Source organism: Penicillium antarcticum, assembly GCF_028974205.1.
Source record: "Penicillium antarcticum strain IBT 31339 chromosome Unknown utg000005l_segment0_segment0, whole genome shotgun sequence".
NCBI classification, from domain to species: domain Eukaryota; kingdom Fungi; phylum Ascomycota; class Eurotiomycetes; order Eurotiales; family Aspergillaceae; genus Penicillium; species Penicillium antarcticum.
This window is the reverse complement of record NW_026695303.1, coordinates 2,286,548-2,310,190: the sequence shown is the minus strand read 5'-3', so window position 1 is coordinate 2,310,190 and position 23,643 is coordinate 2,286,548. Positions and strand designations below refer to the sequence as shown.

At 49.1% G+C, this 23,643-nt stretch overlaps 9 protein-coding genes across 9 annotated transcripts; 2 read left to right on the top strand and 7 right to left on the bottom strand.

Annotated features, from left to right (window-relative positions):
* Nucleotides 1-578: 578 nt before the first annotated feature.
* Nucleotides 579-887, bottom strand: N7508_005520 (uncharacterized protein; the record flags this gene model as incomplete). Its single annotated transcript, XM_058463586.1, has 2 exons — nt 579-817; nt 878-887. 2 exons carry the CDS (start codon nt 885-887, stop codon nt 579-581), a joined length of 249 nt encoding a protein of 82 aa, XP_058320064.1.
* A 1,776-nt stretch (nt 888-2,663) lies between these two features.
* Nucleotides 2,664-3,778, top strand: N7508_005519 (uncharacterized protein; the record flags this gene model as incomplete). Its single annotated transcript, XM_058463585.1, has 4 exons — nt 2,664-3,011; nt 3,058-3,168; nt 3,229-3,329; nt 3,394-3,778. The coding sequence occupies 4 exons, from the start codon at nt 2,664-2,666 to the stop codon at nt 3,776-3,778; spliced, it is 945 nt and encodes a 314-aa protein (XP_058320063.1).
* Nucleotides 3,779-5,438: 1,660 nt separating this feature from the next.
* On the top strand, nt 5,439-6,050 carry N7508_005518 (uncharacterized protein; the record flags this gene model as incomplete). Its single annotated transcript, XM_058463584.1, has 1 exon — nt 5,439-6,050. One exon carries the CDS (start codon nt 5,439-5,441, stop codon nt 6,048-6,050), a length of 612 nt encoding a protein of 203 aa, XP_058320062.1.
* Nucleotides 6,051-6,740: 690 nt separating this feature from the next.
* Nucleotides 6,741-8,171, bottom strand: N7508_005517 (uncharacterized protein; the record flags this gene model as incomplete). Its single annotated transcript, XM_058463583.1, has 1 exon — nt 6,741-8,171. One exon carries the CDS (start codon nt 8,169-8,171, stop codon nt 6,741-6,743), a length of 1,431 nt encoding a protein of 476 aa, XP_058320061.1.
* A 279-nt stretch (nt 8,172-8,450) lies between these two features.
* N7508_005516 (NUDIX hydrolase) lies at nt 8,451-10,506 on the bottom strand (the record flags this gene model as incomplete). The annotated part of the gene is made up of 5 exons (XM_058463582.1): nt 8,451-8,755; nt 8,895-9,257; nt 9,569-9,595; nt 9,717-9,873; nt 10,480-10,506. 5 exons carry the CDS (start codon nt 10,504-10,506, stop codon nt 8,451-8,453), a joined length of 879 nt encoding a protein of 292 aa, XP_058320060.1.
* A 757-nt stretch (nt 10,507-11,263) lies between these two features.
* Nucleotides 11,264-12,944, bottom strand: N7508_005515 (MRS7 family protein; the record flags this gene model as incomplete). The annotated part of the gene is made up of 2 exons (XM_058463581.1): nt 11,264-12,813; nt 12,878-12,944. 2 exons carry the CDS (start codon nt 12,942-12,944, stop codon nt 11,264-11,266), a joined length of 1,617 nt encoding a protein of 538 aa, XP_058320059.1.
* A 458-nt stretch (nt 12,945-13,402) lies between these two features.
* N7508_005514 (glycerophosphocholine acyltransferase) lies at nt 13,403-15,099 on the bottom strand (the record flags this gene model as incomplete). The annotated part of the gene is made up of 2 exons (XM_058463580.1): nt 13,403-14,129; nt 14,180-15,099. The coding sequence occupies 2 exons, from the start codon at nt 15,097-15,099 to the stop codon at nt 13,403-13,405; spliced, it is 1,647 nt and encodes a 548-aa protein (XP_058320058.1).
* A 698-nt stretch (nt 15,100-15,797) lies between these two features.
* On the bottom strand, nt 15,798-17,424 carry N7508_005513 (DUF2841 domain-containing protein; the record flags this gene model as incomplete). Its single annotated transcript, XM_058463579.1, has 5 exons — nt 15,798-16,246; nt 16,310-16,495; nt 16,547-17,020; nt 17,082-17,286; nt 17,338-17,424. 5 exons carry the CDS (start codon nt 17,422-17,424, stop codon nt 15,798-15,800), a joined length of 1,401 nt encoding a protein of 466 aa, XP_058320057.1.
* A 3,361-nt stretch (nt 17,425-20,785) lies between these two features.
* Nucleotides 20,786-22,529, bottom strand: N7508_005512 (glycosyl hydrolase family 79 C-terminal domain-containing protein; the record flags this gene model as incomplete). Its single annotated transcript, XM_058463578.1, has 3 exons — nt 20,786-21,614; nt 21,680-22,204; nt 22,252-22,529. 3 exons carry the CDS (start codon nt 22,527-22,529, stop codon nt 20,786-20,788), a joined length of 1,632 nt encoding a protein of 543 aa, XP_058320056.1.
* Between the last annotated feature and the right edge of the window lie 1,114 nt (nt 22,530-23,643).

The window sequence follows — 23,643 nt, the reverse complement described above, 5'->3', positions numbered from 1 at the left end:
CCGCATATCCGATACTGACTTCAAGGAAGTAAGATATGAAGCGTAAAGCTTAAGCGGCAGTGCAATATAAAAGTACCCTCGGGGCTGTCTTTCCCCCACTGCGGGCGTCAGCCAAGACCAGGGACACGGCTTGTTCTCCGCTGTGCGGGGGCAGTTGGGTCTCGTATCGCAGAGGCAAACGAAGGATATCTTGCTCCTTTCTTGATCTGTCGGGTTGTCGAGCGGAGCTTTGGGCATCGCATCAAGTCCGAGGGTTCTTGGCGGACACCGGGCTTGAGTTGCATCACCTGTAATGCTGGTCCTTGATGGCAAAGTCCGTTCTCGTTAGAACCCAGACTGCCCAAGGTGGTCAAAGTCACCGTCATTCTATCACACCCTCATTTCATCGGCAGGAGAAACAGTCTATAAGCCGAGCATTAGAATCCGGGGTAAATGCGGGGTTGGCTCCGCAGTCAAGAACCGCACAGGAAATCTCACTCTCCATAGTTCACAACCTGCATTGGATGATTTGTACAACTCAAGATTAACAAATTAGATTAAACTATAGAACTATTGGTTCCAATTTCAGTGTAACAAGTTCACATCAAATCTCCATAAGTCCGACCCTCCTGCTCCATCTGCTCATCCTTCTTCATATAGTCCTTCATCTTATCCATCTCATCCTCCTTCTTGGGTTGGCTGGGCATATCTTCATGCTCCACTTGAGTAGAATCATGCTCGTCCTTGGCTTGCCCAGCTTGGTCCTTGTTTTCGTGATGGTCACGATGGAGCATCCGGTCCATGAGGCCACCGAGGCTTGACTTGCGGTGCTTCGGTTCTAGAGTGATCCTGGTTAGCTTGGGCTTGGATGAGTCGTATGTCTGGGAGTTTTGCTTACCCTCAGGCATGTTCTTGTCCTTATCAGTTGGGAAATGAATTTTGACTTGTGCGTGCTAGCGCGAAGAGTATTGGTGATATAGAGTCTGGACGGAGTGATGTTCTTATAACGTGCAATGGCAACAATGGGTCTGTCGTCATGTTTGGAGTAACTTTATCTATGGAAGCCAATACAAATGGCCTTTGACTAATATTGATTTCCGACAGTTTGGATTATCGCGAGTGAGCGCGTCATCGATATTTGTTGCGACGGGTGTTATCTGCTGATCCAATCCCCCGGCATGATGTAGCTTTCCCCATATATCTTTATCGAGTATCCATGGATGTGAAGTATTTGGATTACTCGTGCTAACAGATAGCTTCGCGACGCTGATATAGTTCGCTGTTAAGAATGGGGGGTCGCAAAGTTTTGCCACATCTAACAGTATCTATACAATTTTGTAGATTGTACCACCATGAACCAGCCAGAACGCGCGTCGACCACTTAATGCAATCTCCAGATCTCTATCTAAATACTCTTGTGATGCGAAGGGCATGTTAATGCCTATTCATACAAACCCCACTCAGTTCCTATTCGTGCTCAATATGTACATAAAAATAGTAGCGTTGATTCAGGATTAACAAAGAATGGCTCAGCCTACTCCAAAAATATATTCGCTGGTTATTTTATCTGCACTTCTGATCCTGATTCACTATAAACCATCATGTCGGCTATTCCTCGTCCGCGGACCAAAATTCTCGACACAGCCGGTGATCCCCGTTTTAAGCGAGCTCCAGCAACCTCACGAACGAAATCTCAGGGTAGACTTCAAAAATCAAGATTGAAATGAGTCATGTCAGGAGAGCAAGTCCAAAGAATCAGGAATGATGCTAAAAGCTGCACAAAATGTAAGTAGCCAGTGACTCCATCAAGAGCACGCAGACGCCGGAAATTTCAGTGAATCCAAAGCTTTGAAAATGCGCAAATCTGTTGGAGGTGTGAGGAATGAGGCTTAAAATGCATTGCACAGACGCATACTTCTGGCTCAACCAGAACGCGAAGATTATCTTCATGACACCGATTACTCAATTTGAATCCAAGACTTCTAGCTTGAGTGAGACTGTGCGCGAGATGCAACTGAAGCTCGATGCTGGAAAAATGCAAAGTGAGCAATCCAATATTGGTCGGAATCTTGCGGTTGTCTCTTCATGGATGTGGATCTATCCCCAATATTGTCGAAAGACCAGAGACCGAGTTTCCTCTTTGTCGTCAAAGACTGGAGACATGTTATTCTAACGTTATATCCAAGTCTCTATTTCATCTTGGTAAAGAGTCCCGAAAGTCAACCGAATAGGACCAGGATACTATAGAACTTATTCACAAATTGACAAGGAAAGTACAGTAGCCACAGGAGGCTCAGGCTCTTCACGGAGACAGACATTACGGTCAGACGTGGCAGCCTCAAGTGAGGCGGCGCCCGATGTTTAGTCGTCGCGTCAGCAATTCTCCGTGCGTTTCATTTGCTTGGATAAATTATTAGGAGGCAAAACAGCCAATGGCATTGAGCCCTTGAGTTTCGACAACAGCACTAAGTACGTTATGCCGGCGGGGAAACCTGGGTCCCGTCTCTGCACTACCGAGACGTTTCCCAGAGAGCTGAGAGCTATGGCTACAGAGCCCAATCAATAGACATGTAAAGTAAATGTGATAGAGGCCCATAGCCTTGATCTTCACTCACAATATATGCAACTTCTTTCTTTCCCCTTCCCCCTCTGACTGTCTCAATTCGCATCCCAAAACCTCCACGATGTCTTACAATGTTTACTTTGGCGTAATATTGGGCATACTAGGTCTCTATATCACAAAAACCTTCTTGTCCCGCAAAGGGCTTCACAGTCCACTCCCACCAGGACCACGACCTAAACCTATAATTGGCAACATCTCCGAGGCACATACTCGCGATCCCCTGGTGCATATTTCAAAACTGGCTTTGGATCATTTCTCCACGGCTGGAACACCCGGTGCTTGGTTGGTTGATATGATCCCAGCATGTACGTCCTTGTTCAAAACGGCTGGCTATCCCATTCCCGGCTCAGAGAATGAGTTGATCGCTAAGTGGACTGCTGCCTCACTTTATACCGGAGGCGCTGATACAGTAAGATGCACAGCCCATACCATTTGCCGGTACTAATCTGATGTAGAATGTCTGCGCTGTTGAGTGTTTCTTCTTGGCAATGACGCTGTTCCCCGACATCCAGCGCAAAGCCCAAGAGGAAATCGATCAGCTACTGGGATCTGATCAGCTTCCTAAAGTCAAAGATCGCGCGCGCCTGCCATATATTGATGCCGTGGTGAAGGAGGTTTTGCGCTAGCATCCGGTTGCATCTATGGGTATACCGCATGCATCCAGCGAGGATGATACCTGGGAAGGATACTCTATCCCCAAGGGGTCATTGCTGATGCCAAATATCTGGTGTGTCTATGCTGTCTGGAAATGATTGGCAAATTTTTGAACAAGCTACTGACTTGTATAAAAGGGCCATGACACATGACCCTGCAATCTATCATGATCCTATGACATTCAAGCCTGAGCGCTTTCTCGGTATCGACGGCCGAGGACCTGAAATGGATCCGCATGATCTTGTCTTTGGTTTTGGCTGTCACATCTGCCCTGCCAGGTTCCTGGCTGATACTACAGTTTATCTGAGTGCTGCGCAAAGTCTTGCCGTCTTCAATATTAGACCAATTGATGGTCAGAAAGGAAAGAATGTTCGACCAGAATTCAAGCCGGGAGTTGTTAGCCATCCCACGCCTTGGAAATTCCAGATCGAGCCTCGTAGTGCATCTCATGAAGCTCTCATTGAACAGGTGAATCCGTGGGAGCAGAGCCATGCTCCTGAGTTGGAGAGGTTGTCCAAATAACCACCATCTGAAGATCCACTGAGGATCATGAACAAGAAGGACTCACCCATCTAAGCTACTGACAAGACCAAAGAGACGGCGTTTCAGTTTAGGAGCTAGCTTGATTGTATTCCAAATCTACGGTCCTCTCTTCAGCTTTGTAGAAGTTGATCTAACCACAGTATACTGTCCACACCGCTAGAAAGATCCAAAGACCCATATCCAATTGTGCCGCACAGTCGATAGGGTCCACTAAGCGAAGAATACATCAAGAATATTGTACTTAGCGAACAAGCTGGAAGATTCAGTGATCACTCAATGATTGCGTGTGCCCTGTATATGTCCTATTGAGCCTGCATCGAGTCGCTGAATAGTCTCTGTAGCACTACCTAATGACAATTGAGTATCATAAAACACTAAACGCAAATCTCGAATTCTGCATGATTGTATAGAACTCCAGATATTAAGGCTTTGTGAAGCCTACGTATTATTCGCTGCAGATCGAAGATGGCGAAGAATGGAATGTGGAGCTCGAATCATATATACCCGTATTCATAGATAAAATACCCATAGGAATAATTGAATATGGAAAACGATAGGAAGTGCCTAAGATCAACAACATCGTATCTGGCTTCAGCCTGCAGCCTATCACCTTGACCCAGAAGGAATATTCGGACTACATCAAGAGTAAGATATCAGCTACCATTGCCCCACTTGCTCATTACACATAGCCCATGGTGTCTTCTACCATAGCTTACAAGAAGAAATTCGAAAAAAAGTCTTTCCAGCAAGAACGGGTGCAGAAAGAAATGCCGCTTTCGATAAGGGATACACTGCCTACCCGAAGGACCAGGTACCTCCTACATTTGAGGATCTTAACTTTTACCATGGCGCGTAATCAACAGAGGTGGACGGATCAACAGGTCCCTCTTGACGTCTCTCTATTCGAGGATGCGCCAAAGCAGCAGCGGTGATCAAGGACACACCATTGAGACGCAGAGCCATTTTGATTACGGGCTGAGCTTTTGTCTAGGGACTTGAATCGGATTTAACTCCTCACACTCTATATAGTCGGTATTGTTATGCCGAGCTCCGGACGGCATCCTCCGCCGACACCCAGACATCACGGATGGAAATGAAGGATCCACGGTGCAGTGGAAGTTGAGGATACTCAAACTGGCACCACAAACTTAGCGCGATGTAACGGTCCGACGCAGGGGTCAAGTGGCGTTTGGCGATGGATTGGACTAGTAGGGATGTGGAAAACGGCAATTTCCCAGGAGCACGTACACTCTCTTTTTTACTATTCTTCCGTATTCTCGCTAGGAGCCCCCAATTCAAACTTGACTTATGGCCACACGGAAAGAAGAGGCTCGCTTTGGCCGTCTTCCTTTCGACCTATTTGCTTTGGTTCTTCCCCTTGCCATTGGGTCGGTGACCGGCGGTATCTGACATACCCTTAGGAAAAATGGGACACCGAGGCTGACCCGACACCGGAGGGAAGCAAAGCCCAGTGGGAGCAGCTAGCGTGGGACTACCAACGCTTGACGCTGATTGAACGTTGGGTACAGCTACCGCTCTTCTAAGGCGAAAGGGGCTAACAAGGAACTTCCCCTCTTGCTAGCCTTACTACAAACGACCCGAGCCAGAAGACACGCCTGCTGCAAGCGAAGATGAAGCCATGCAGATTCTCGGCAATAACCAGAGCCCCGCAGAGCGTAATATGAGCCTCGACTTCTGTAGTGCCTGGAAGCCAGTCTGGTTGCGAATATGCTCCGATCCCACCCTCGCAGAGACGTATGAGGAGATGAAGAAGTCAGCTTGGGTTCCTGGAGGGGGAATGCCAGGGGATTGCATTCTAGACGATGAAATGCTCTACGCTTTCGAGGACGGCACCCCAGATTCGTGGAGAAAAGTACTGGTGCGGATGCCTGGCCTAACTGACTTCCAGGGGGCTAGGGATTACAGCGGGGATGATTCCGACATTCAGTATTCGAGCGGACAGAACGACGAGGTTATTTTAGCAGAGATCGAGCAAGAGGAAGACGAGGACACCAGGTTTCTCTCAAAGCTCAGCGTACAGGTACAAACAACAGTGTACTTGTTGGACCGTGAAGCTATTACTACAGGACTGATCAAGGTACTTTGGGTCAATGAACATGGCCAGACTCTGTGGGAGAATCGTGTGCAACCTAGTACTTTAACAGGCCTCTCAATGGCCCAAGAAGACTCTTGTGGTCTCGCGGAGATTGTCGGTTATCGGGCTGTGCGGGGAGCGTTGATCGTGAGATGAGGGTCCTGCTCTATGCATGTGCCCAGAACTGATGGCCAGGGCCCGGTTTCGGGTGTTTAAATATCCCAGGATTCCAATTCTTCAGAGTTCATGTTACATCTAGCGTGGGAGGACTAGCTTTCTTTGTCAATGCTTTCCACCAAGTCCCGGGCGGGGCTGGCTAACCCACGATCGGTGGTGGAATCCGTTAGTGGAGATCCAACAAAGGCAATTCGTTTATTCAGACCAAGCTACTCGGAGAATATCCACAAACAAAAGAAGTAACAGAAAAAAAAGGACTGACTCAAATTCAACAGAGTCAGCGGCTGAAATTCAAAGTGAAACATGTGCACCTCGCCAAGTGCGCCGTGAAGTATATGCTGATGACAATGTTCCGATCCCATAGGAGTGACACCGATGATGAATAGATGATTATTAGATGGCAGGTAGGATGTAGGAGTGGGATAGATGGTGGACATGCCATGACATACCACACTCAAATATAATATCCAAAGGAAATAAGAATAGGAATAGACCAAGGAGTGAGGTATCAGGGGTGAAAATCCCTATAAGTACAGAATCCAAAAAGAAACCCCAAAACAGATCAGAATGGAGGAGAGGGTATGTGGTATATAGTCATGAGAGGTCGTGAGAAGAGTGTCAACGCCAACGCAAATGTCAAGGAATGAGAAAGAAGAAAAAAACGAAAACTCAAACCCAAGGATCCTTCCCATAAGTATGAGGATTAACAGGCCCAACAAATTTAATCTGAGCCTTCAGCAACTCCCTCCTCTTCTCCTCCTTAGACTCATTCTTCTTCCTCTGCAGAACCTTCACGGCACCACGCGTATTCTGCAAAAGTTGCGACTTAAGCGGAGGAGAGAGTGGCGGCGTAGGATTGGCAAATGAGATCTGCGAAGGATTCGGAGCAGAACCAGACGCCAAGCCGGGGTATGGATAAGCCTCCGGTTCAAGAGTGGGAGATGCAAGCGACTTGGCATATTTGGGGAATTGAACACCCCGTTTCTTCGACTTCTTGGGAGTTTCCCAGATGGACGATCCATATTTCTGATACGGAGACAGTGGCACGGCGAGTTGTTTCTGACGGAGGATGTTTGGCGCGGTTGGGGAGACTGGTGAGAGGGGGGAGTGGAGCGGGTAGTACATGTGATGGTTGGGGTTGTCGTAGTCGCTCGCACTGAGACTGGCGACTCTAGCGTTGGCTTTGGTACTGGTGCTGTATGCCGATGCTGATGTTGACACTGTTGAGACTGATATGGCGCGGAATGGGGCATCGTCTAGGGAGGAGTGGTGTGGGATGTGAACTTTGCTGCCTAGACTGGTGCCCAGGATGCTGGTACTACCTGCTTCGTCGATGTGTCTATCCATTGGGGCTGTTGATGGACGTGCCACTTCTTTGGATTTGGTCTCTGTGCTATCGCGCGAGAGAGTTCGGTGCACGTATGTCTTGATTGATTCGCGGACGCCGCCTAGACCTGTGCGATCGAGCGAGTGCCAGCGATATCTGGCTTTTGTAAAATCCAAGGCGGAGAGGTTCTTCTTGCGCTTTGAATGGGTGGATGGACTGATGCGTCCGCCGACTTGGAGGGTTGATGGAGCCAGTTCGGGGAAATAGTCCCACTTCTTCTCGCGGAAATAGTGGCTCGTGCCGGGGCGATTCTGAGCCCAGTGGACGGGTCGGCCGTGCTGGGTATCTGACCATGATGAAGAAACTGAAACTGATAATGGCGGATCCTCTGCAATTGACGCGACGTCTTCAAGTTCTTCAAGTTCGTCTATCTCTATATCGAGATCAATGTCCGTGCGGAGTGGGGGGACGGGGAGTGGGTCGGCGGATGGAGCCGGGTGATCGACCAAGTCGAAGTCGTCAGCGCCGACGAAGATGGGATACTCGAAGTCGCGAGGTTCTGACGGACTGACGATACTGTCGACGGTTGATTCACTGTCGCTGGAGTCACTCCACATGGCTGAACACTCTGGTTCTTCGGGGAGAGGCCTGGCGGGGAGAGGTTTGTTGAGGAAGAGTCGAGGGGAGAAAGGCACCTTGGGCGACAGAGAGAGAGGAGGAATGACTCGTTCGAGGCCTTCCAGAGAACGGGATGGCCGAACCGGAGGAGCCATTTGGTAAGATGGAGACAACATTGGCTACCAGGCACTCAATAGCTCTTAATACCCAGGACCAACTACCAACTACCAAGTATGATAAAAACAACCAAGGATGTGAAGGAAGACAAAGAGATAAAGGGTCAAGAAAGCCAAGTAAAGAGGAGTAGAAGAGTGCACGGACTTCATGCAAGGAGACATCACCAAACGAACCGACGCCACGCAACTTGCACCCTTGCCGATATGATTGGTCTACTACTTGACAAGTATAGTCTAACTAACAGTGTACTCCATAATCTAGCTCAGTTTGGACGCCTTTTCCATTGTTTCACGGGTCAATCCATCTGAAGCCTTGCGAACTGCACTCAATCGGCCTAACCGGCGTAGCTTGGCGATCATCTCCTCATCGCCAAAGTGGCTGTTATGCTCGAACTCGGGTTCCTGCGCATAGGCAACTCGCGCCGCGTCAACTAGCATACGGGCTGTCATGCCGAATACGCGATAGCGGAAGTCTGAGTCTGAGCCTGAGTCTTCTTCTACGTTGACGGTTGATGATGTCGATCCATGTTTGACTGTTTGGCTTGGGACAAAGAACTGGTGCACTGGAGATCCACTGTCAGCTTGAGACAAAGAAGACACATGGAACAAAAAGAACGGGAACAAATATAGATATCCCCATATTCTCAAAGTACGATGTACGGGGCTTATACGTGGTAATGTATACGGGGTAAGGGTACTTACTCCTCCATCTAGAGTCATGCCACAAACTCCAACTCCCTCGATACCACTTCTCATCTTCAGTAAGAGACAAGAAATCCCTAAATCCCGCCGTAAACACAGCAGCAACCTCCCGCGCATCCAACTTGGGGATCAGCGATACCTCCGGATCTGCCTCCAGCCCCGTTACAGGATCGTAGCCATGCAGCAGCGCGACGCAGGGACGCACGACCAGTTCGGTTTTGGCAAGATTTGCCGGCAGCTCGCAGAGATGCTCCACGCGGAAGGGAGGGAGAGTGATGCTCTCCCCTTCAGGGAGGCCGATCTCCTCGCTCGCTTCGCGGCGGGCGGTTTGGAAGGGCGTTTCTTCAAGTGTATCTGCTCGGCCTGGGTTTGTTAGTATAATGTAGTCCACTTGAGATAGCTCATATGTCTGTGTGGGTTAGCCCGGTTTGGGCCATTCTTTCCTTTTGGTTTTCCTCGTTTTTCTTATTTTCCATTTTATTTTGTTTTATTTTGTTTTTTTTTTTTTCCCCCTTTTCTTTCATCTTCCCTTCCTCGTTTGCTTCCCCCTTCGAGCGTATATTTTCTTTTTTTATCCCTTTTTTCGGACCTTGTTTTCTCGAAACAGATATTGCAGAAATAGAGCAAAAGGCAGAAAGCAAAAAGGGATGCTATAAAAAAAGAGCTAAACTTACCGCCAGGCAAAGCCGCCTCTCCTGCATCTACATAAAGTTAGCTTGACAGTTTGCCATGCGACTCCGACAGAGCCAGACCAGGCCAAGCCAAGCCAAAAAAATTGAAAATTGAAGATTGAAAAATGAAAAATGGAATAATCAAACATACACGAACTGAGTGTCTTGGCCCGGATCGTAACAACCACCCTTAGATCCCCCTTAGCGTCGGCGTAGAGCAGTATCAGCACGGCTGCACGCCGGCTTAGTGGCACCGAGCTGTATGCTGTTGGCGGGGGGACATAGCTTCGGAGTCTGGCTATTGCGGCCTATATGATATCATTAGTGGACTGTACGTTAAATGTTTTATCTTTCTGTTCTGTTGTGTTTGCTGCCTATATTGGATTTTGAGTTTGGATCCAGGTGTGTTTCAATACTATTGCTCGGGATGGACATCCACGGCATGGGTATTGAGTCAAAGTCAAAGAATCAGGAAAATTGATCAGGATCAGGATCAGGATCAGGACCGGGATTGGGATTGGGATTGGAATTATCGGGGATCGGGGATCGGGGAAGAGGATGGCATGGTTCACTCAGATACGAAACCTTGACTTTGAGCGTTGACCTTGACTCTCGGTCTCAGTCCCAGAATAGATCAACGAATGTTCCATTTCGCCCTCCCTTCTTTCCCTGTCCTTTTCAAGGTTCCTTTTACCTTTCTTCCCTGAAGAATACAGTAAGACCTGAAGCCGAAACTCAAATGGACCATGCATCTGTTCGGAAAAGGGCAACAAAACAAAACGAAATCAAGCATCAAGGGCAGGGGATGTATGCATCCATGGCAAATGAGCACGACAGAATCTGGTTCTGGACAGGCTGAACACGCGGACTGTTTGGGTACTTGCAGACTACTTCAACTTTCACAATCCACATACCTCAGAGACGGCGTTTAGGGGCGCCATTCTTTTTAGTTCGGAGTTGGGTGTGGGCCGTGCGGGTTGGTAAGGGGTCTCGGTGTTAGTCTTGGGGCTGGTGTTGGAGCTGAGGGGTTTGGGTTTGGATCCTGGTCCTACTCCTGGGTTTGCTTTTGATGTTGATGCTGGACTTGGGATTAGGCTTGGACTGTGTCGCGTGCGGAAGGTGAACTTGCAGGTGAAGGCTTGGCGGGGCTTGGTGATATGTTTGAAGAAGTGGGTTCTTCTCATTGCATTGACACTCTGTGGATGTGGATGTGATATATACAATTCCTTGGGGGTTCTAGATGTATGGGGGAAGAATGGGGTTCGTACTCCGTAGCCGAGGTAAGATCTGACTAATGATGTAACCGACCTAGGTACAGTCGCGTCTACATCTACAATGATAGGTGTTATATATTTCGGATGTTGAATTGATTGGGTGATCGATTGATTTTGAAATCATTATTGAGATTGATTGTCTTCGCTTATAGCCATGCTATCCATATGTAGCCCAGGTCCATCTTGAAGCCAGACAGAATCAAAAGAATGTACCAGCAACAGCCAGAGAGCAAAGAAACAACAGGGTAGGGGAGTAAATGGTCTATCAACATAGTGGAGAGAAATAAGACAGGACAAGAACAGAAGGGGAAAATCAAAGCAACCATCTATATGACAAGTGCGCAATCCAAACCAGAAACCAAAATAGTGAAAATACAAACACATAGCCGGCTCAACCCAGCATAATCATAACATCCACAGAAACCTACAAGCTCTCGCTCTTCTTCGCTTCCTTGGACTCGCTGGTCTTCTCAGCGCGATCACCTTCAGCCATGGCCTCTTTAGCCTCGGAGGTTTGCTTATCAGCGCCATTAGAAGCTTCAACCTTGGCTTCCTCCTTCTCATCGATGTCCTCAATATCCTTAGGCGCAGAAACACCCTTGCCCTCGTTCTCGCTGTTCTGCTCGTTCTCCTCCTCGATCAGCTCCTCCTGCTCCTTGATAACCTCCAGACGCTGCTTGTTGGTGGCGGCGCCCTCGGCGTTGTGAACCTCGAGCTCGATCTCGTGGAAGAGCTCCTCGGGGATACTGGAGAGAACGGACTTAAGGGCGTCGATCTGGGATGCCATCTCGGACTCCTTGCCACCCTGGGTGTACAGGTAGGCGTTGCTCAGGACGAGCAGGGTGGATGGAACGCCCTGCTTGAGACGGAGTTCGAGCCACATGCCGAGATCCTCACGCAGGCGAGCGGGGGAGACGCCGTGTGTGCGGATACCACGCGAGGCGCTAGCCATCTGCAATTCTGGGACGGAGAGCGAGTCTACGCCCTCGTAGAAGATGGCGCGGTCGTCACGCTTGATTTGGCGCATGCGGTGGCGAATCGTGTAACGAAGCATGGCGTCTGTGCCAAACGAGTTCAGGTTCATGTATCGGCAGATGCCGACCAGCTGGGGGCGAGACAGGTTGTCGAGGGTCAGGTCGTCCTTGAAGATCTTGCAGACCTTGATGACATCCTCGGTGGAGGGCGATTCGCCAGTGGTGCGAATCTTACGGAAGAAGTCGGCGAACTCGTCGTTCTTGACGGTGGCCATGGTCAGGGGGAGACCGGTCTCGCGCAGGGTGTTGCGCAGGAAGCCAGAAACCTCCTTTCGGGTGGAGCTGAGGTTCAAGGCCTTGGCATCACGAGCCTTCTGGCCCTCGTAGGTGCTGGGAAGAAGGTTGGGGAAGATCTTCAGAGCGACGGGCAGCAGCAGTTCGGCAAAGGGAACGATGAGGAACATCGAGAAGGGAACCAGACGGCCCAAATCCTTCGTGGTACGCTGAAGCTGGCGGTGCTCTCGGCGACTCAATTCATATCCACCGGCCATCTTCAATGCCAATCGCGAACTAATCTTGACCTCTGTGGCCAGCAGCTTGGTTCCATCCCAGTAGTGCTGAAGCTCTTTCTTAACCTTCTGGCCGAGGGTCAACTTCTTGGTACTCTTCTTCTCGGCCACCTTCTGGTCCTCTGCGCTGGACTTGTTCACAGTTCCGGACTTTGTCTTGCTGACAGCCGAGGTCTCAGACTGGGGCTTTGCAACGGCGGACTCGGGCTGGGTAGTCTGGTCTTGGGGGATTGGCTTCTTTGCTTGCTCGGCATTGAAGCCGGGGGGTGGGTAGGATTGAGAAGAGTTTGATGTAGACTGCTCGGTCGCGTATCCTCGTTGCGGCATCAGAATTGCAAGGGCCGATACTTGAGATGGGAGAGTGCGGCCATTTTGGAGAAGGGTTCTGGCTGCTACAGAGGCCGGGCTCAGCGCACTGGAACGGTGACGACCTGTTCAAGTCAAAATTAGTATTTTGATCTTTATCAATGATAATCGCCGTCATTTAATGCTCACCAGCGAGCGCTGCCCGAAAAGCAGGGGTTCCGCGAACCAATCCGGTGGATCTCATCGTGGCGGACATTTGCGGAATTGTTGGGGGGAAAGGAAGGGCTCGAGACAACGAGCGGACAGGAAGTAGGAGCGACAACACCGAAGGAGACAATCAATTCAAATGTCCACGGGATGAACAAATAAGTAAATAGAAATAATTCGATGGTTACGGAAAGTTGGAATGGACCGGAAGCGATGAGTTGTCTGCGATCATTCTGCACGTGACTCGGAGATCGGGGATAAAAATAATTGGTCTAGATCTGGTAAGGCTTGTTTAGGGGCAGTGCAGGAGGCAAATTATCTCTTCAAGATCATAACAATATGTTCATTCTATGCAAATCGTCGCTTGAAATCAATACCAAACTAATTATCAAGTAAATCTTGAAAACCAACGTGGAGGGTATAAAGAATGGCAAACGCTGGTATAAATAAACGCAATTAAACTATAGCCAGGGTATCGTAGATTAAAGAAAGAATTGTCCCCAGTATTTAACTTCTCCGAACAGCAGAATCGGAGATCAGACTAGCTTGCAGGGCACTCGAAGAGGCATCGGCAGAGTCAAGCAACGGAATACGGTCAACACTAGAGCGCTTGTCCCCACTGAAGGCACTGACAGCTTCACTGAGAGGACTAGGTTCGGCGGCAAGAAGCGGGCTGGTGACTCCATCGGGAGAAGATTGCCAGCGCGCAACATCTTTCTTGAGTTCCTCCAATTCCTTCTGAAAGCGCTTGCCGAATACATCGATGTAGTAGGTTGCTCCGTTGTGGATGCTCCAGACAAACAAAGCGGCCATATAAATTCCACTGGCCCATTTGTACCAGAACCAGATCGGGCAGGGAATCATGGTCGACAGAGCAAATCCATACTGGATGAACATGAAGCAAGGTTCCTGCAGCGCCTCCGGGAGGCTCAAAACGAACTTGCCAATCCAGGCCTTGGAGTACGACTTGCGGAGCCAGGTAAAGCTAGTTGGGCGGCCTGCTGCGATCTGGTCACGACGTCGGACGGTGATCAAGAAGTGGTACAGCAGCTGCCACACCAGATATGGAACTGTGGCCCAGATAATCATGGCCCCAAGGCCATAATGCTCGGGGTCCCCGGCCTGGCTGAACTTGATGTTGTAGACTGCAGGGAAGCGTTCCTTGAGCCTTTCAACTGGAGTCAAATGCACAATACAGTGTAGAGTCACTGGAGGCATAATGTGAATGAACAAACTAACATTGAGTCAGCCAACATCCCACTTAAACTTGTGGATCCAACATACCTGACAACCTTGTCCATACTGTGGAAGACCATCGAATTACGCCACATGGCAATAGCAGCAGCATTATTTCCAAAAGTCAGACAGAAAGTGCTGATGAACAGTCGTTTCGAGTTGGGGAAGACCCAAATGCTCAACATGCAGAGCAAGTTGACAAAGTAGCAGAGATCAGCCAAGAAGTAGTGATAACCCTTGGCGTGGTAGGTGAAATATCGAATAGGCATGAAGTACAGCAGCTGAGCACTGAACCAGATGTGGAAGTACTCCGGGCAAGCACCGATCAGATAACCGCTGATGAAAATATTGAGAACACCGGCAATGAAAGATGCTTTCTCGCGGAGGGTCACAGTGGCCGTTTTACTCCACTGCTTACCCAGCCGCTCGACACCCTGTTTCATCCTGGCACGGTATTTCTCCAACTTCTCATCGGCGGTCGGGGCTCGGCGTTTCCACTCCCCCACAACACGATCTTTGGCGTTCAACGACGACGACTTGAGCTTCTCGCGTTGCTTGCGCACCTTGTCTTTCTGCATGGCGATAGTCTGCTGCCACTTCTCCAGGCGCTGCGAGAGCTGAATATTGTCCAACAAATCGAAGATGGTCAACTTGTCCAGCGGTGGGAAAGTCTCCCAGTCCTCCTGGTATGAGCTGCTGTTGGAGAAGGATCCGTTGCGCGATAGTCTGCCCGGAGAAGCAGGAGGCGAGTAGAAGTCATCGTTATCAGCGAAATCATCGGCAGGGAACGGCGCATCGATCTCCTCCAGGCCCGGGGTGGAAGCAAGTGACTCTGGCATGGCTGGATCAGACTTTCTTCGAGCGCTAGTTTCCATCAAAAACTGTTGTTGGAAAAAGAATATCGTCGGACCGTCCCTGTGATTGGGATATGGTCGACTGAGAAAACGGTTGAATGTTAGCATCCCCATTGTGAACACGAGAGCAAGTATGTGGAAGACCGGTGCAAGCGCTCAGCAGACACCGGCCTTATTTAGACATGAGGGGCAAAGGAATAGATGGCGACCCTACCTTATCGGCGATCACGCCCTGGGCGGATTCACGAGGCAAAGATGGGAAACTGTGGTTGGTGATCCAGAGAATAAACAAATGCAAATCCCTGGCGCATGACACGAAAACGGCTATAATGAGAAGCTACAGAGAGTCAAACGGTGCAAAAGGGGCATGAATAAGGGAAGAGATGAGCCAGCGAGAATATGAGGAATTGACGTGTGCTTGCGATGTGGCTGGTGGTTGGTTGGGGGAGCTGCGCTGGGGGATCGCCATTTCCGCCCAATAGGAGGGCGGAGTAATGGCAGGTGGTGTTTGGCCTGAGGCAGCACTCTATACTATATAGTTACAATTACTATAACTTAAGTTTTGGAACTATGAGTCAAGTTACTAGTCCACTTACTAGAAATTATATTTGTACACTTCCATTCTCTCATAATCATGGCACATTTTCCCAGACTTCTCGTGTATCAAAGTTAGGCCACCTAGATCCCATCCCATAGAAGAAAATTATCGTCAATAGAAAGCCTGCCTTGATCCCAATGCTCAAAAACTCCATGCTTGAACTCATCCAAAATAAATTAAAAGAATAGAAAGGAAAAAGAATGACCAAGCAATCCTAGTATCCATACTGCGACACAGGACTGGCATGTGGCCAGAATCCCTGGCCCTTGTCAGGTATGAAAGGCTGCCCGTAGTAACCAGACATATAGGATGGGTCATGCATTGGCTTTGGGACAGTTGGCGACTCTGGAGGAATGACATGTACCGTTGGGGGAGGCATACCCAACGGGAACGAGCCAAAGCCGCCAGATGTTGGGCTGTGTGGGCCACTTGACTCACTGGTTGTGGGTGACAAGGGCAAGATATGCGGGTGAGACTGGAGCTTGGACTCGTCCTCGTCCAGGGTGGGGATGCTTTCATCCTTTACATCGTTCATGTCATGGTCTTGTTTGATTGCGGATGATGGCACCGGTGCGGGTTTTGTGCGCGATGAGGTTTCATCGGTGTCATGGTAGATTGCTTCAGGGAGATGCGTGTGGGTGATCTGGATCAGAGTACTGGCATCTATATTGAGGGACCAGTTAGTCACTGTACACATGACTCATACTTGGCTATATTGATACATACCGATTTCGCCGTCCAGGAATTGTTCTTCCATTTGTCGGACGAAGTAGATCTCATCAAGGACCTGAAGTTTGTTGGCGGGTGTGATCTGGCGTCTGACATCCTGACCAGCGTCACGCAATTTCTCAGCAGTGACCCCGTGGCTGTCCTTCAGCTCACAGAGGATGTGAACCAGGAGTCGCAGGCGGTCTGTAGTCAAGTCAGATAACCTATTCATGTGTAACTCAGCTGCTAGCTTACCATTCTTGAGTAAATGATCAGGCTCCTTGTGCAAGACACCTGCTGGCCACCACCCCGGTTTCGTATACTCCGGGTCCACACGCTGCGAGACACCGGCGATGACCCTGCGTCCATTGTACGGGAAGTGAACCTGCTTCCTCGGTTCCACAAGTTTGATATAAGACTTTGCGATAGCGCGACAGTTGAGTTGCTGGAAATCTTCAAATGCCTTCTCATAGTATCGTCGTAGTAGAGCACGGTTTCCCACTCTAAGGACGGTTCGCGCAGGTGGGGGTGCCGTTGATGGCGGTGGAGAAAGAGACTTGGAACGAGACTTGACAATGCCAGCCGGGTTGGGCCTACGCTTTTTGCTTCGGCTGTTTGGCGTTTGCCATTCAAATGGGATCTTCTCTATTGGCCCTGTCTGGCTGGTTTGGACCCAGTTGGGAGATGACTGCACGTCCCAGACTCCGTAGGGTGCTTGGTTGGCTTGGTCTGGACAGCTTCGGTCAACCTTGCTGTTTTTTATAGATTGTCCCTCGAGGTTCTGACTCACCGGTTGTGAAGCCGGGACCGGCCTGCGTCCCTGGGCAGGTCATTTCAAGGAATCGGTCTGTGACATCGGGTGTGAAGATGGCTCCTCCACATCCGGCCATTGAAGCAGAAGTTTGTAGTCGATATTCTCCATTGTGGTCGATATAGATCATAGCAAAGTGTGGGTGAGAAAAATCGGGGTTGGGGGGCTGCTTAGAAGTGATCGACTAGTCAACCATTAGCCATGAACTTGATATATAGCATTCACAGTCTATTACCATGTTCATGGATTGGTGTGGAACACAGGTATCAGAATGTCTTCGATCAAGTTCCCCCGGGAACGGATAGGCACGAGTTGTATCCATATTGAAAGGGAGTTGCGATTGTTGTATAAAGGCTTCGATTCAATAATGTATGGATCAAACCCCGCTACACATGCTCGACTCAGCAAGGAGGTTGCGAGAAAATACAAGATGAGGTCGGGGAGCAACCACACTCTGTACTTAATAGAAAAAGATCGAACCCCACTCTCGACAGGGGTGGACACGGATTTCCAATGGATATTGTATCCGATAACGCTCAGGGGAAGGGTCCAGGCGATCTAGATATACACTAATACATGATCTGCTCGACTTCCGACGCCAAACTTTCCAGTCTCCACTCGATATCGGTGTCCTCTGAGAGTACGAATCGGCTTCGGATGCTAATGCAAGGAAAAAGAAATAGCTGCAAAGCTGCGTGTGGCGATAAGGCAGCTTCCGTGTCACTTAGGGCCGAGTCCGCTCCGCGCATTGACATTCCTTAGGGCTGTGATCCATGGTAGGACATCCGATTTGATTCGTGCTTCCATGGTTCGGGGGATCCGAGAACAACCTTTTGACGTCTCAACTTCTAATTTTCTATAGATCGTCCCGAGGCGTCTCCACTAATCAGCTTAGTCTCCGGGCTACTACGATCGGCTAGGGCAGCAATCGGTGTATCCATCGTTTCTATCCTGAAAGACCTGACAGTAGCCAAAATCTGTGCCTGATCGAGCGATGGGCCAATCAATACGGGCACACAGGGATAGGTTCAGTCTGACCGCAGGATCGCCGATCGCTTGGCCCGCATCAGCCACTCCAGGTGATTAAAAAGCTCAGCGGGTGCCCTCGACGCCTCTGAGATCATCGTATGCAAGTCAAGGGAGAAGGCCCCAAAGAGAGGCTGACGGGCCACTGACTAACGCAGGCCTAGGCGGATCTTGTGGACAGGCTCCAGCAATGAATACTTACGTTGCGCGTCGGCGTCAGCCCACAAGAGTCTGATGGATGAAGCATTTGTCTGGCTTCATGCAGCCCAAAGCCCATAAAGTATTCTTTTCTTTTTCAGTCCCTCTTACCCAGGCATAGTAGTGTTGATGTACATGGCCACTAAGTTTATCCCCACCGGCAGCTCCACGAAGACCAATACGACTGTCTGGTCTGTGCGGTTGCTTCCAACCTAGTCTGAAAAGGGCCTGAAGAGTGAATCTTTTTCTGATCTCTGTCCAGGGCCTCTGAGGGTCCAGCATGCGTATTGGACGGCTCCAACTTCCGTGATAAGGTCGTCGACGCGACTATCGACCATCAAATCTTGAGCTTATTTCCAACACACGCGGAACCCAACTCTTCACTCCCGGTATGCGGGTTCTAAATCCGATGTAAGTCGGAATGGGTCTGGCTGTTCGTGTTCGTTTTCTTTTTTTCTACCAGGACTTTGTCGGCAGTTCGCTCCATCTCCCTATTTTTCCAGTATTATTTGTCTATTAGCTCGAGGCGTGGTCACGCTAGCATGGTCTTCCCCAGGAGTGCTCAATCAATATTCCAAATTTTCTATTACTCTTCTGCGGCATCGTGCAGGTGCGGACGTGGCAGCCCGGAGCTAGAGTCAACCCATTTGAACTGATTGTCGCTTGAATCGACAAAGGGATATCCAAAGTTAATTGGTGTCCACCATTAGGGTTAGTTCCTCGCTCCCGGATCGACAGTGTAACAGTTCTGGGGATTGCGGATCTCTGACTCAGAACTGATCGTCGGTTTGCACAAGAAATAATGTTCCTCCTGGTTTCGACGCGTTGTGCCTCTTGAGCATGCTCTGTATACCCAACATTTCACAGTGGTGATTACAGTAGTTGGAGACGCCACCAGCATGTCGACCTATGGGGCCAAACGCCACCTGTAGCAAAGACCCAATCTAGTCTTTGGTTGTTGTACTTGTCCCCCGTCTCTTGATTCCATACTGTGGTTTTTTGCTTCTTTGTCTCCTATCACGCAGCCACTCTTGCTGTCGGGGCTAGTCCGAGCAAAAACGGAAAAATTAATCTACTTCCTATGATTTGATACTACCGTGCGATATGCTCCATAGTCTCGCCTTCAGATTGCTAATGTGAGATAATGAGATTAAGAACAATTCTCCCCACTATAGCTGCCTGCATTAGAGGGTCAGACCTTGGGCGTTTATACGTTTTACCGGTCAGCCTGACGGCCTGTTGCCTATGTCTTCTGACATCCGGAAGCTATTGGGCAGTTCGTATTGACCACCCTCATCAGGCAGCCTCATTCTTGGCACAAGAAAAACAGACAAATATCAGAAGAAGTAACAGAAGCAAAAGCAAAACAAAGCATAACAACAGCAACGCTAGTTCCACGCAGTCAATAACACGGCCTACATTGCAGTACATTGAAGCAAAGCAACACCATTATGTACAAACAGTACTATTGTCTGAGCCGCATGGGCCTCAAATTTAGGCCAAAGAAGCAGCCAAAATCAAGGAACAAAGGACGCTCCACAGTAAGTGGCGCGCAAAAGGCCATGCGTCCCTTGCGTTTGGAGTGTGGGGCGGAGCACAACACTTGGGCACCCAACGGAAGACTTGATCAATCGCGGGATCTGGAGAAGCAAAGACCCCCCAGTTTTAGGTCTGCAGTAACAAATCACGGCCTGTGATTTTCTACTGTTACCAGATATGTATTGTTGCACAGCACATCAACGCATCCCGCCTTTCTGTCAGGGATGACCTTCCAAGGAACCCCGGGGTCTCGTTGTTTGGTCAATTAGAGACTGACTGCACTATGTGCTTGACCGCGGATAGAGCCTTCCGGGCCCCATTTTTCTGACATTTCGTTACTATTGCAAGCTCGGTACATATGGTGGGATCCTAGCACCAGGATAGCAGTGCAGGAGGCGTGCATGGTTGGAACTCTGACTTCTGGCTGGGGAAATGGTGTCAAAGCTTCGGGCTTGTGGATCTGATGTTGATATGGGCTACGTCCGGGGTTCGCGGTTGGTAGCGGTGACTATCTAGGCCTGAAATGCACATGGTGACTGTTGTTCTTCTCACCGTAACTGCAATGATGTCGGGGTTTGGAAGCCGTACAAGGGACAGGGTAGTAGTGTATATTGTTTAATCTATCGTAGGCTTCCACTTGTCTCGTTCTTGCTTGCCTCGGCCCTATTTGCTGTGTCTTGGTGAAGCGCTAGCTCAGATATTGCCACTTTCAAGGATAGTCCTTTAATCTCAGATCCCGATCTCGATCTCGAACATTGAGCTTGGAGATACGGAACCAGATCCCAAATTTAGAACTCAATCTTCGTTCCGATCTCTGAACGTATATGTAAGACGGCCGAGTCAAGCCTAGGCAATAGTGGAGCTATTCTGACGCGCTTGGGGGGTTTTCTCCGCCAGGACTGACGAATCCCTTGATCCACCTACAGACTGATCATCGCACCACTGGAATAAGGGACTTCAATCTCAATCATCCCTTTCTTGCTCACGGACAGCGATTCACCAATCGTGACATTGGACTGCCGCACAGGCTCCCCGCCCTGGAGTTCATAGTTATATGACCAACCGTCCCAGGTGATGCCTGTAATGGAGTCGGTGCCATTTGCCATCAACCGTTGGACGGATAGCGACTTTGCCGAGGTTGCAGGGAGCTGGAAAGTGTACTTTGCCACGGGTCGCTGCGTCGAGGCTGAAGGCGAATCCGATAGCGAATCCGAGTCCGAGTTCGTAGTTGTGTAGTTGTATTCTTGCAGATTGACCACTGCAATTCTGGCCAGGTTACCGTTGATATATGCCGCATAAGCAGCCTCTGTCTCTTCCGATAAGGGGAGATTGACAACCTGGACATTGTCGCTGTCCTTGTTGCTTCTCAGCATTGCGGCGACCATTGCGTTGCCGTAGTAAGGTGCCTTGGTTCCAATGGTTGTCTTGTTGGTTTGGACAGGCTGCCAGGATGCATAGCGATAGTCTGTGCCCTGGTGCATATGTGTTCGCTGGATGCTTTGTGACGCGCAATAGAGATTGAAGTCCACACCCCAGAGTGCTGCGCCGAATGAGTTGGATAGTCCCGGTTTGCCTTGATGGTAGAGCGAATTGGTCTCGCCAAGAATATAGGGGATATTCTTGGTCAGGCCTTGTGAGTTGAGCACTTGGGAAAGATTGGCATGCTGGTTGACGCTGTGTGCAGTCGAAGTGTGGTTCATGAGGGTGTGTCGGAGGGTGACACCTGGTTGATCTGCACCACCGATGTAGCTGGATGATTGTTAGTATCACACAACTGGACATCACCCACTACATGACCAGGGAGGTGGTTATACTTGTGCATGGAGTTCAACCCAATATTGTGATCTGTATCAAGTCCATTTTGCCAAGTCTTAAGCGGATCCAAACTGTTCGTCAGTCCTGCAAATGACGGCGCAAGATACTTGTACTCGGCATCTTTTGCCATCTCAGGGCAACTCTTCTTGAGCTGACGCTTGACAATTTGCGCCTTAGCCAGCCACTCGGTCACATAGTCACTCTCTATCCAACTCGTAGGTCGTACACTGTTCGGTGTAGTTGTCTTGAAAAGATCTGGCTCATTTCCGATCTCCCAGTAGGCCAGTTTGCCGTCTTTCAGGGCTTTACATGCCAGTGGTACGGTAGCAATGAGATTATCTATGCCCACAGTGCCATTTTCGCCCATGTTGAAGCCGTGACTAAATTTGACGCCCGGCCAGGTCGAGTATGACTCGAAGTATGAGGGTCCATATGAGATGATAGATGGATAATCTTCAGACACAGCTGGGACGTATGTTCCCTGGATACCTGTTTTCAGGTCTGGATCGTACAAGGCCAGATCCCTGTAATGATGTTAATGGTGGTCATTTCTTTGTCTCTGGTAACGTACTGGGTGTTTCCACCAACACGAATATGCGGCTTTCTACCTTGGAGCTTACCAAGATTGTCGAGCAGATTCTTGGAGAACTGATTTGGTAGGGAAGAGTTGCCAGCAAAATCGGGGAAAGAAGAGAATTCAATCGAAAATGCTACAAATGGATTCAAGATGGCTGTTCCTGCTGTTTGAGGGACTTTTTCACTAACAGGAATAGCAGATGATGCATCTCGCTCAACATTTGCTGGTATTGCCACCACGACGGTGGCTCCTAGGAGCAAAGGGATAAGCATGGTACTGTAGTATAGATGAGCTGCCGATAGTTTGAGGTAATTGCTTATGCTATGAGCAACTTCTGTCTTTTGAGCTTCCTAAGAATCCTGACAAAGGTCATGCTTTGGGGGATATATATACCGACACCTGTAGGGTACTGGATCTGACTCTTCAATTGCCGCTTGGCGACAGGCTTAATACTTTGCAGCGGGACATGCCGACTTGAAGACACGCCATTGGAGTATAATTTGCCTAAATCACGGTTATATGACAATTTCTCCGGATTGTCAATGCGGGGGTTGCATCTGAAGTTGTGGAGAGCCGATCGTTGCACTAGCAGCGTCAGGGGTCGGCAATTGAATATCAGTTATGGATGTGATCGTCGAATATAAGTAAATTCGTGGTCAGTGGAAAATCTTGAGTTTCGAAGTTTGTATAATTAGGCGCGGAAGGTAAGACTGGCCGAGACCTCGAGTTGAACATCGCCAGACTGGAGCCCACAAATATCCGAGTTTTACTTGCATATAAACCAACCAGTTATTCTTTTTTTATTAGTGCTCTTAAAGTCACACTGTAATCTTGACGCCGAGATAAAGCTATAATTACGGTGTCCCTGGCGTTGTTCTTAGAAACTCTACCGATCCAACAATCTATATCGTTCTGGTTTTAGGACTATGGAACTATTGGAAATATTTGATGATTTTCTACACATCATCCTCAGATGTGCGGATGATTCTTTCCTGTGTTTCATGATATGCAATATTGTATCGTCCACTGGTATTCCGCAAAACCCGGGTTCATACCCTTGACTTGAAACAGCGGTGCTACAACAGGCCTCATAAGCCCTCATGACACCCTAACATGATCAACACACCCTTTTTGAACAAATAAAAACCGAGGGACTTAAGTAAGGAGGAACAAAGATGTCAAAATGGTGAAAAATAGAGACGCTAGAGTAAGGTAAAAACAATACATGAAACAGTATACTCGCGTGAAAGATATCGCGTGCAAAGCATTGCTTTATCACTGGCACTGTATACAGCCTTGTGATCACTATATATACCCAATATTCAAGGACAGGAGCTGACTTGGAACTATAAATACACTGGTATCCTAGTACAAAGCTCATGCTAT